Source organism: Grampus griseus, assembly GCF_964374135.1.
Source record: "Grampus griseus genome assembly, chromosome: 20".
Classification (NCBI taxonomy): domain Eukaryota; kingdom Metazoa; phylum Chordata; class Mammalia; order Artiodactyla; family Delphinidae; genus Grampus; species Grampus griseus.
Genome location: NC_139014.1, coordinates 19,302,777 through 19,315,266, shown reverse-complemented (window position 1 = coordinate 19,315,266; position 12,490 = coordinate 19,302,777). Strand labels below are relative to the sequence as shown.

General features: G+C 43.2%; 1 protein-coding gene across 4 annotated transcripts in view; it reads right to left on the bottom strand.

Annotated features, from left to right (window-relative positions):
- The window catches only part of STAT3 (signal transducer and activator of transcription 3), a 64,092-nt gene that overhangs the window by 7,351 nt on the left and 44,251 nt on the right, over positions 1–12,490 (bottom strand). For all 4 annotated transcript variants that reach the window (XM_082678615.1, XM_082678617.1, XM_082678616.1 and 1 more), the window contains exons 5-18: positions 12,387–12,482; positions 12,150–12,231; positions 11,872–11,966; positions 11,547–11,698; positions 9,050–9,208; positions 8,798–8,890; positions 7,857–7,916; positions 4,437–4,466; positions 4,241–4,334; positions 4,088–4,135; positions 2,068–2,151; positions 1,228–1,326; positions 972–1,107; positions 204–256 (exon numbers count right to left, since the gene is read on the bottom strand). In XM_082678615.1, the coding sequence (XP_082534741.1) occupies positions 204–256; positions 972–1,107; positions 1,228–1,326; positions 2,068–2,151; positions 4,088–4,135; positions 4,241–4,334; positions 4,437–4,466; positions 7,857–7,916; positions 8,798–8,890; positions 9,050–9,208; positions 11,547–11,698; positions 11,872–11,966; positions 12,150–12,231; positions 12,387–12,482 (1,281 nt within the window). The remainder of the gene's footprint in view (positions 1–203; positions 257–971; positions 1,108–1,227; positions 1,327–2,067; positions 2,152–4,087; positions 4,136–4,240; positions 4,335–4,436; positions 4,467–7,856; positions 7,917–8,797; positions 8,891–9,049; positions 9,209–11,546; positions 11,699–11,871; positions 11,967–12,149; positions 12,232–12,386; positions 12,483–12,490) is intronic.

Below are 12,490 nucleotides of genomic sequence, written 5' to 3'. Positions count from 1 at the left end.
TCCCAGGCTTTTCCTTCCTAGGCGTGAGGTGCCACCAGAATCCTCAGGCCCATCTAGCCTCAGGCAGACGCTACTGGCCGCTGGACCGAGAGCCTAGGGCCTTCGGGCCCAGCGTCCTCCACGACCTCCCAGCAGGTAAGCACCCCTCCCCCTCCCCTCCCCCTCCCGTGAGGCAGCCACACGGAGTTCACACGGTTGCTTACTTTGCAAAATTTAGCCCACGTGATCTGACACCCTGAATAGTTCACACCAGGTCCTGAAGGAAAAAAAATAATAAAGTACTATAATTTTCAGTTTTGAATCAAGATCTTATTTCTTCAAACAGAACACGTGCACAACTGCCCCACGGCAGGCCCTGAAACCGTTGGTTTTCATGTATTTGAATGTTGCCACTGTTGTGTGCATATGGTGCACCCGTCCGCCCCACACCCGACCCCATCATTTGACACCCCCCCCACCCCAGTTGTTGTTTAGCCCAGCTGCCCTTACTAGCCTCGTGTGGTGGTCCGGGGACCAGCAGCACACACTAAGAAGCTGACAGCTTGAGTTACAGGGTCACATTTGGTGGCAGCACAGGACAAAGCATAGGTAGCACGCAAAACATTCTACTAAGGCTTTTTTTCCAGGGAGAAAATTAAAAACAAGCCTACGGTTTCTTGAAGAAACAGACAGGGATACCAAGCCTGTAGCTCTCACACACACTTAAAATATCTTCCGATGGTTGGATAAAGTAGTACCCTGGAAGGGTGAGGGAGACAGCCACCAAGAGAAAAGAAATCTGCCTCCCGCCTCATAAAAACACCCCCCAGGATGCACACCTCCTCTGTAGCCTGACTCCCTGACCTGCGGAAGCACATGTGTTCTGGCCCCGGCACAGCACCTTGCTCAGTAAACTCTCTTCTGAATGAACAGCCCCATGGGCCAGATTCCTTTTCCGAGGAGGGTGAGGGGAGAAGAGGTAAAGCGCTGACCTAAGAGTTTCTCCGCCAGCGTTGTCAACTGCTCGATGCTCAGCCCGCGCTTGGTGGTGGAGGAGAACTGCCAGCTCAGCACCTCGGCCACTTGATCCCACGTCCCAATTGGGGGCTTGGTGAAAAAGTTCACGTTCTATTGGAAATGACACGTTTACCCCTTTAGCTGAGAGGGTAGTGCCTGATGAGCTGCGCTAGGTACTGTGACAGCCCCGAGGCACCGAGAAGTCTCAGGAAAAATGGGGGCCCGACTCACCTTGGGGTTGTTGGTCAGCATGTTATACCACAGGATGGACGCCCAGGCGTTGGGCATCTGACAGATGTTGGAGATCACCACAACTGGCAAGGAGTGGGTCTGTGGAGGGAGCGGGGAATGAGCTGGGGAGGCAGAAGGCCCTCGTGGCTTCCAAAACCTCTTCACGCATATCCCGCAGGGTTTGGAATAAAGGACAGGCCGTGGTGGAGCACACCCGCTTCCAGCCCTCAGGGAGGAGCGGGGCTGAGTCAGCTCAACACCCAGAGCGGAAAGAATGCCGAACTCGGCGGCTGTCTGAACATCACCAGGAACTTGTAAAGCTAACTTGCTCACGGTGGACTCACAGTCCACGGATTCCCCATTTAAAACACCTGTAAGGCATCCTCCACGAATCGAAGCTGTACCTGCCCATTAAACAGAGAGGTCCCAGGGATCAAAGACTAGGGTTCCTGCTTTTTCCGGTGTATCTTTAATTTAAAGATCAAGAAAGTTGGGGAAAGGGCATGTAAATGCCATGATTGTCTGTATACTAAAGACATTGCTTGTTGAAAGACTGTTTTGCCCAAACTTTATAAAGTCAGCTATGATCAATGTCTAAATATGAGTTTTTATATCAAGTTTGCTGAAAGCTGAGTAGACATGTATCTTCTAAGCACTCAGGCAAGACTTTACTCTCAGGTGGGATACGAAGGATTTTGGGGAGGAAGAGAAGCAAAAGTAAACACAGTGCTTAGCAAAGAGTCACCATTCCACCTTCTGGAGTAAAAACCTCAACTAGAAGAAGTCTTGTCCTGAATTACCACTGCGTGCGGCCCTACCCAGTTCTGTCACAGAACTCACCTCTAGGTCAATCTTGAGGCCTTGGTGATACACCTCAGTCTCAAAGGTGATCAGGTGCAGCTCTTCAGTCACAATCAGGGAGGCCTACAAGAAGAAGAAGGACGCTATTCCTCAGAGAGGATGGTATTCAGTCCTGACGCCACCACTACACCATCCAGAAGGGCAATCCCCCAGGTGGCCACAGACACAACTGGAGCACGTGGTCTCTTCAACACTATCACCCTCCAGTGCTATGGTCCCCAACCTGACCTCCTACTAGCTTTATTGTGATACTAAGGAGATCCAATAGGTTATGTATAAAATGGGTAAGGCACAAAGAATGACAAAACAGTGAACACCTGTGTACCCACCACCCAGTTTAAGGGAAAGACCATCACTACTGAGGTTCTCTGGGCACCCTTCCCAACCCCATCCATCCCTGTGCCTCCTCCCTCAGAATTAATGGCTATTTTATCTTTTGAGTTCATCATTTCCTAGCTCTTCTTTATGGTTTTACCACATTTATACCTCTAAACAATGTATGTGTGGTTTAGTTTGTTTAGTTCCATCTTATACATATGGAATCACACCCTGTGTATTCTTTTGTGACTTGCTTTTCACATCCATGTAGCTGCGTGCACCTGCAATTTCTCCATTTTCACAGCTGTATAGTATTCCATCACCTGACCATACTGCAGATCACTTATCCACTCTAGTGCTGATGGCATTTGGTTTGTATTTAGGGCTTACAATCAGGCTGCTCTGACATTTTGTACATATCTCCTGCTACCTATGTGCAAAGATTCCTCTATTGTTAAATCCTGGGAGTAGCACTGTTGGTTTACAGGGTATGTTCATTTTTATAGTGCCCAATTGTTTTCCAAAGTGACTGTAACAATTTATACTCCCACCAGCAATATAGCGACATTATTTTGAATGAGAATTGCCAATGAATTATTAGAAATTCCAATTCATATTTAAAATGCTTTTTCTAATTACAAAAGTAATACACGTTCAGTTTAAACGCAAATATTACAGAGATAGTACAGAGTAGCCTTGGATAAGAACAGCAGCACTGTTTGGTAGATATTCCTCTAGAATTTTGTACTGCAGACATGAATAGACAAAATACAGTGTAAGTTTTTTTAAACAAATATACTACTCAAATTATTTTACATCTTTTTTTCCTAAATAAATATGCCACATACATTTTCCTGTATCGTTGCATACCTCACTTTTTAATTGCTGTCAAGTATTATAAATTCAATTTTTTTTTTTTTTTTTTTTCAAAAGGCCTGCTACGTTCTAGAGAAGAGGGTAAGAATAGCTCAGGGGACAAATATCAGAAAAAGCATAGGGTGTCACAGTTTTATTTTAAAAATATTTAAAACTAGTTTTTGGTCACATTTACCTTTTTTTTTTTAAGTTTATTTTTTTTCTTTTTTGGCCATGCCACGTGACTTATGGGATCTTAGTTCCCCAACCAGGGATCAAACCCAGGCCCATGGCAGTGAAAGCCCTGATTCTTAACCACTGGACCACCAGGGAAGTCCCTTAAGTTTATTCCTAACACTAAGAGTCCAATAATCTGAATAAATGGGAGGCAGAGAAGAAATAAGGGGATTCGTATTGCCTTGTTCTTTTTCTTTTGGTAAAGTGTTTAATTCGGATTTGTTGAAACCTTCCATCCCACCTCAGTGACCAAAACAGGTCACCAAAAGCTGGGCCAAGCCATGTCAGCGCACAGAAGTTGGAAGGGGAATTTGGAAAGCCCCAGGCAAGGTGGAAGGCTTCTTTTCCACTACACGGGTGTGGGCAAGGGACTTTCCACTCCTTAATGATGAGCTAACTCCCCGGACAATCAAGGAAATGCTCCGAGCCAGAGTACTCCAAGGCATGAGTGACTTCTGACGTGTCATGTTGGCCTGTGGTGACTGCAGCTGGTCAGGTGTCTCTACTTCTGGGCAGTAAGAAGGCTCTTTTTCTCTCCTGCTCAAAGAAAACCCTCCCATAGTTGGCTTTCATCCCCAACAAAACTTACGTCGCAGTTGGCTCGGCCCCCGTTACCACATCTCTGCTCTCTCAGGGTCTGTAAGAAAAGCAAAGAGCATCCCCTGTCACCTGAGGCTCTCCCCTAACCACTCCCCCTGCCAGAGGCCCTGGGAGAAGGTGAGTCCAGGCTTCTCCCGTGTACCAAGTGTTTGAACTCTGCGGAGAGGCTGCCGTTGTTAGACTCTTCCATGTTCATCACTTTCGTGTTTGTGCCCAGGATGTTAAATTTCCGGGATCTGAATCACAGGAGAAAAAAACCAACCACATAGGTGAGCGAGTGGTCAGAGGACAAAGTGAGATTAAACGGGAACACAAGGAAGCCTCCAGGCTGAACTTACCCTCTGAGAGCTGCAACATCCCCGGAGTCTCTGTTAAGAACACAAACCAGTGGTAACAAAAAAGGCCCTGAGTTTCTTCAAAAGACTACTTTGAACACCTATAATTTATTCTGATGGAAAAACTGCTGTTCTCCTGGGGATTTCTGTAAATGACTCAATTACATTTTCTATGTGAAATTAACAACCCTATACATGCTGAAGTAGTAGACACAGCTGGTTGCCTACCCAAACTCTACTCCCCTCTTCCTAACAGAACCTTGACTCTGTCAAGTATCTTTCCCATCCCCACCTCCAGGGGATCCTGATCATTAAGCTCACCAGAATAGAGCATGCCCACAGTGCAGCAGTCCAGGGGTGAGGACAGGACCTTTACTGTCTCAATCAGATTGGGAAGGATTCTCTCTCAGGCTGTACTTACATTTCATAGCTTCAGCTAAACATGAGCAAGGAGGCATGTGGCCTTAACTACCACAAGCAGCCATGCAGCAACCCAGAAGGGAACCCTAGAATGCCAGTGACAATAATGGTGGCAGAGAAGAGAGACGGAAGATTCTGGGTCCTTGATGACATCAACTGAGTCACTGATCTCACCGTCAGAAACCTGTTCTAACTTTGCAGTTCTAGTTAAACTGGGTTGCAAATTTCCTTATTATTTAAGCCACACTGGGTTTTCTGCAGAGGTTTACTGTTACCTGTAACTCAGAGCAACCCATTGATGTAGCTGGAAATATTCTTCCCAGTGTGTTCCCTGTGTTTTTGAATATTTCGTTTTTTATATAGTCACCATTTCTCAGTGTTTTTTCTTTTCTTTTTAAAATTATTTTAGTTCTGTTTAAAAAGTCCTTCTCCATTGCTATATACTCACTTATACTTTTAGAAAAACAGCTACTATTTATTAAACAGTACAGTCTGTGGGAGTTTACAGATTAAAATGGATCAACTTTTAAACCATTCAAAAGGTACCTTTCCATATACCACATTTTATTTTATTTATTTTATTTATTTTTATTTATTTATTTTGGCCATGCAGCTGTGGGAGCTTACTTCCCCGACCAGAGATTGAACCCAGGCCCTCGGCAGTGAAAGCTCAGAGTCTTAACCACTGGACTGCCAGGGAATTCCCCATATATCACATTTGAGAACTTAAAGTTCTCGTTATCAGAAAATTTTCCCTCATGTCTAGCCTATATTTACTTTTTTTTCCACATTCTTTTTTTTTGTATACCTTTGATATAATTGACAAATAATAAACTGCATATATAAAATGCACAATTTGATGAGGTTTGATATATGTATACTATACACACCTGGGACATCAGCCCAATCAAGATAATGCATCCCCAAGTTTCCCCACGCCCTTATGTGACCCATTCCCCAATCCCACACTCCACCCACCCCTGTCCCCAGGCAACCAATGATCTGCTCTCAGTCATGATAGATTCATTCGCACTTCTAGAATTTTATATAAATGACAACATGAAGTATGTACTGTGTTTTTCTTGGTCTGGCTTCTCTCATTCAGTGTATTAATTTGGAGATTTATCCTTGTGTTGTGGGTATCAATAGTTCATTCCTTTTTGTTGGTGAATAATATTCCGTTGCATGGATATACCACCAACTGTTTATTCACCTGTTGATGGACACTCGTCTATTAATGAAGATTCCTGTACAACCCTTTGTGTGGACACATGCTTTCATTTCTCTTGGGTAAATACCTAGGAGTGGAATGGTTAGGTCATAGGGTAGGTGCATGTTTAACTTTTTAGGAAAGTGCCAAGTTGTTTTCCGAAAGTGGTTGCCATTTTTACCACCATTATATTATACATTTGCTGTGCTTTTAAGATATATCTGGAATTTATTCTGATGGACAGTGAAAAGTTTAACTTCTTACTCAAATCCCCCCAATACCAAGTTTCCCTAAGACGACTTACTGAATAATCCATGCTTCCCTCGCTAATTTAAGATATCAATTAAAACGTATATTAATTCCTTATATAAACCTGAAGTCTATTTTTGGACTTTAGATTTTGCTTCAATGATCAGTTTATTCCTGCCCTGGTAACACACTCATTTAACAACTGAAACTTTGTGATACATTTTAATATTGGGCAAGGCAGCTTCCCATACCACCCCCCATAATTTTTATTTGTTAAAAAAATTCTTTTGGAAAGTGAATAGCAAAAGAATCACCATTCTGGTGGTTGTCAGGCACTGGAGGGAGAGGGAAATGGGGATTTGTTCTTCAATGGATATAGAGTTTCAGTTTTATAAGATGAAAAAGTTCTGGAGATCTGTTGCACAACAATGTCCATATACTCAACACTGCTGAACTGTACCCTTACAAATGGTTGATATCAACTATACATCCATAAAAAAATAAAAAGAAAAAAAAGAAAACAGAAAAAATATGAGGTAAATTTGAACAGTAACTGGCTATTTGATGATATTAAAGAAGTATTTGGGGCAAGATTTTAAATTGCTAAGATGGTAAATTTTATGTTTATCACAATTAAAAATAAACAAATCCTATTTAAAAACGATCTCTGCTTATTTTTTTCATCTAAGATATAACTTGAAAAGCAAGTCAAGAGTTTTTAAAAATCCTATTCACGTTTTGGTTGGTTCTATGTTAACTGGGAAGAATCAACATCTTTATAATAAAATTAAAAGTCTTCAATCCAGAAGTATGACTTATCACCTCATTTTTAAAAAGTCACTTCCTCACTAAACTTTCACAGTGATCTTCAAGTAGGTCTTAAATATTTCTGTTAAGTTTATCACCATATATTTTTTATTTTTGTTGCTTATTGTGAGATCATTTTTCTATTATAATTTCTAACTGGTTGATGCTAATTTATGGTTAAAGTAATCAATTTTTGCTTATTTATTTATTTATTAAACTTACCACCTTCCTCAAGTCCCTAATTTCATTAGTAACTATTTTCCAATTCATTTTCATGAAATTTCCAGATAAACAATTATATCACCTACATTTTCTCTTTTTTAATCTTTTCAGAGGGTAAGTGCATTTTAATTTTTTAAAGGTACTGTCAAATTCTGAAAAGGATTCCATTATGTGGTAAAGTGTGAAACAGCAACAAAAATCAATTTTCCCATATATTCTCAGTTTTATATAATATGCATACATTACATTTATAAGTAAAAAAATGAATAAAGAAAAAGAGGAACTCGAGGTCACAACAGCAATCGCAACTCAAATCTGTACCGCCAGCTTCGTGGTTTTGTTCAGGCACATAAATGACAATGCACAGCAAGGCTTTTGAAAACTTTTTAAAGAAACGAAGATCTCTGAACGAAGATAAAGCCTCTCAGTTCACATGCTGTCTGTAAAAGTTCCCATTTCTCTGTCCCTCATTTGAAAAAAAAGAAAAAAAAAGAGCTAAGATAAGGAGTACTTACTTGTCAATGCACACTTTAATTTTAAGCTGATAATTTAGCTCAGGAAATTTGACCAGCAATCTATCTCAAAAAAAAAAAGAAAGAAAGAAAGAAAAAAAAGTTTCAGAGCAAAGAAAAAACATCCAATTAAAAAAAAAAAGTCACTAGGCTCCCCCAGCAACTTCTAATTGAAATAATATAAAATTCGTTAACTCTTCAATTCTAAAGAGGTAAGTCATAATCCCAAATTCCTCTTCCCACGAGTGCTGGGTTTGACCTTAAGTCAAGCATCAGGCCAAAAGGGACTGAAAGAAAGCCTAAGAACTAAGAACTTACATAAAGTTGTGAGAGATTCACCAAAGGATAATGAAAGCCATTTCATGAAAAATATTACAGGAATACATGCTCTGCAGGTGGTATTCTTTCTATTAAACCTGAAACCTAACACCATACAACCTTTCTGAGGAGGGAAATTTCACTGCAGAAGGGCAAACCCCAGCTTACCTGTTCTTACTTGAATGTGAAAGTAACGCTCCACCTGCAGGCCCCTCACCCATCTGCCCTGTGGCCTCTTAGCTTCTATTATCACTAAGCTTTAGTCTTTCCCTTAAAATCCTCAGGGGAAAGTAGGCTCAAAGAACAAAAGATAACTGGCATTATTCTGCCCCTTTTGCAGGAGAGATGGAGATTCTATATTGGCTTAAGACTTTAGGCCTGGAATCTTAGGAATACAATGGGCCTGAGTCATAGGAATATGCCCAGGTAACCTCAAAAAGATTACCATTCTTTAGCTTTTGACAGGAGAATCAAAGAGCAAGCTGATAGCATGCCAACAAGTTCCATACCCATCACAGTACTGCCTGCGACGCGGATACAGAACAACCCTAGCCACCAGCTCTGTTCTGGCCCTGAGAGTGACCCTTGATACAGTATCTGCCAGAAGTGGAGGTTCCGTGGCCCACCTGACTTTAGTTGTAAACTGGACACCGGTCTTGATGACTAATGGCCGGTCAGGATGCATAGGCATGCAGGGCTGCCGCTCTACCACGAAGGCACTGGAAGGGAAAGAGAAGGGCAGTGGTTCACACACAACTCAGTGGGCCAGTCCCTGTCCTGTTCCTCGGAAGTCAGCCAATCTCTTGTTCAATGACATTTTGGGGAGGGGGGGTGGAGGGCGGGGGTGATGGGGGAAAGGGACAGGGACTCTAAGTTACCTTTTCATTAAGTTTCTAAACAGCTCTACGATTCTCTCCTCCAGCATTGGCCGGTGCTGTACAATGGGATCCCCTTTGTAGCTAACTTTCTGCTGCAACTCCTCCAGTTTCTTAATTTGTTGGCGGGTCTGAAGTTGAGATTCTGCCAATGAGGTTATCCTGCCAATAAAATAAGGAAGACACCAGTTACCTAAGTGGGTGTACACAGGTGAGTTGGAGAAGGGGGAAGGGAATACAACAGGTATAAACACCTCTGCGCAGTCCCCTGACATAAGAAAGGGGCATTTTTTTCATCGTGGGAAGATATGCATAGCGTAAAATTGACCGTTTCTAAATGTACAGTTCAGCAGCATTAGATTAGAAAAGGGAAACTTATTTTTGCCTTTTTTGGGTTTTTTTGTACATGCTGTGTGGCTTGCAGGATCTTAGTTCCCTGACCAGGGACTGAACCTGGTCCCTGGCACTGAAAGTGCTGAGTTCTAACCACTGGACCGCCAGGGAATTCCCTAGTTTGCCTTTTTAATTTTTTCTTTTTTTTTTTTTTTTGTGGTACGCGGGCCTCTCACTGTTGTGGCCTCTCCCGTTGCGGAGCACAGGCTCCAGACGCGCAGGCTCAGCGGCCATGGCTCACGGGCCCAGCCGCTCCGCGGCACATGGGATCTTCCCAGACCGGGGCACGAACCCGTGTCCCCTGCATTGGCAGGCGGACTCTCAACCACTGTGCCACCACGGAAGCCCCCTATTTTGCCTTTTTAAAACAGTGCCTTCCTAAAATTTTACATTTCAAAGAGGAAGGCAGGCATAGAGGAAGAAGTGTCAAAACTTATGCCACTAGGAGGCATTAATCGGGTTACCACTGGAAAGTGACAAACATTAGAACCCAGATATGGAGAACATGAAATAAGGAATTTGGTGCTCACTCTCCTCAGCCTAACTTGTCTTTGTACCCAAATGTGAGGACTGGGGAAGCGCAGGACATCAGACAGCCCACGAAGATGGGTTTGAGCCAGCTCTGTCCCTCACTATCTGTGCGAACTTGGCCAGGTCCCTTCACTCTCGTGGGCCTTGGTGTCCCCTTGCCTGAGAGATGGGGGGTTGAACTGCATGATCCCCAGGAGCCCTTTCAACCTCACCTACCGTGGATCAAAGGATGTGATATTATGTTTCAAAATATTGATAACATGCATATAGATAAAGTAGACAGGGAGACAAAGGCTGATGAAGTCTGTCCCCAGGAATGGAGAATATTAGTGCCTCTCTTTGATGGCCCCCGACTAGTTTAGTAAAGACCCCAAAGAGAGAAGGTGGAAGGCAAGGGGCGGGGGAGGACGGCACCAGGACTTCTGAGCTCACTGACTCCCTTCTGGCATCTACATTCTCCATTCCCAGAACTTAAGCTTTTTGGTTCCCTGATCAGGAAGCATTTAAAACTGCTCTCAGTAAATCAGCAAAGCTCAGGGTTAGTGAGGATATGAACAAACAGGCATCTCATGTAGAGCTGTCCTAAATTTCCAGTTTCATGCTCTGTGTATCTGGGTTCCCTTTCATGTCAAGTTTCTCCCAGTTTAAGCTGGTGCAGCGTATTCATCTCTGGGCCTTGCACATCAAGGGTGCTCCATCAAGATTTTCCGAATGAATGAAAGTAAAAGAGCGGATTATAGAGGAGCATATAAAGAACGATCCTACTAATGTGAAATGTACAGATTTCTATCTTTATATATACAACAGATATCTAGAGTGACAGTCACCAAAATTTTAACTCTAAGTACCTCTGCATGATTTGATCTTTAAAGTCTTTTCTTCTCTTTATTAATATCCTGTATTTGAACTTTTTCCCCTTATAGAAAGCATGTCATTTGAGAGTTTTAAAGTAACTAAAATTTAAAATTTAGTCCACGTGTTAAATACAGTTAAACCAAAAGCTTTATTTCAATTAGTCAAATATATTTAAAATATAGCAATATAGGGACTTCCCTGGTGGCTCAGTGGCTAAGAATCCGCCTACCAATGCAGGGTACATGGGTTCGAGTCCTGGTCCGCGAAGATCCCACATGCTGTGGAGCAACTAAGCCCGTGCACCACAACTACGGAGCCTGTGCTCTAAAGCCTGTGAGCCACAACTACTGGAGCCCGCGCATCAGAGCCTGGGCTCCGCAACAAGAGAAGCCACCTCAATGAGAAGCCCAAGCACCGCAACGAAGAGCAGCCCACGCTCGCTGCAACCAGAGAAAGCCCGCGTGCAGCAACGAAGACCCAATGCAGCCAAAAAGAACCCAAATAAATAATTTATTAAAAAAATAAAATATAGCAATATAAGTACATTTTCATTAAAAAAAATTGTCCAAGTAAAGTAAAAGCTTTAACCCTTAGACTAAGTTTGAGTATGTTAAAGTCCCCACTCCTGAAATGTAGTAGCGACTCTTTAGGCCTGCAGTTCTGACCATAATTTAGCACAGCTTTCTAAAAAGAAAGGAAAAACTTCTCTTTCCTGTTTTACCAGTTTTCTAGCCGATCTAGGCAGATGTTGGGAGGGCCTCCAATGCAAGCAACCTGCTGCCGCCTCTTCCAGTCCGCCAGCTCTTCATCCGTGAGAGTTTTCTGTACGTACTCCATAGCTGACAAAAGCCCTGCCAACTCACTCACGATGCTCTGGTTGGAAACCAAAAACAAAGTCAGAAAACATTTCCTCAGACCGTCTCTCACCACAGTCTTTAGTCAATTCCAGAGAAGGAACTCATTAGAAAACAAGCAAGTTCTTCCCTGAGATGCCCAAGTCCTGCACGTGAGTGAGACAGGGAGGTGGAGGTGTCCACTGCTCTTACTCGCCGCATCTGGTCCAGCGCAGTAAGCATCTGTTCGAGCTGCTGCATCTTCTGCCTGGTCACTGACTGGTTGTTTCCATTCAGGTCTTGCATATCTGAGAAAGAAGGAGAAACTCCTTGAGCTGACGGAATACTCCTATCCTCAGTAACTAGGCTCCCTTAAGCGCCAGCAGCCCCTGAGCACCCACTCCCCTGAGTCTGAACAAGCAAGTCCCGAGACTCAAGCAGCACAAACTCACTTTCTACGGGAGATTTTAACGTCTCTAATAGTCACTTGCCTCCTTGACTCTTGAGGGTTTTGTAGTTGAAATCAAAGTCATCCTGGAGATTCTCTACCACTTTCATTTTCTGTTCTAGATCCTGTTTAAAACAAACCAAAACAGAAGTAAAAAGGATTTCCCTGGGGAGAGGGAAAAGGAAGTTTCTGAATAGGATTAAAAACCTCACAGAAGATACAGGCAGGACCCACACGCAACTTCCTCAAGGAAAGTCTTCCTGCCCTAGACCTGCTTCACCTGGACACGCTTCCGGACATCCTGCAGGTGTTGCTCCAGCATCTGCTGCTTCTCCGTCACCACGGCGGCTGTGGGATGGTTGGCCTGGCCCCCTTGCTGCCAAA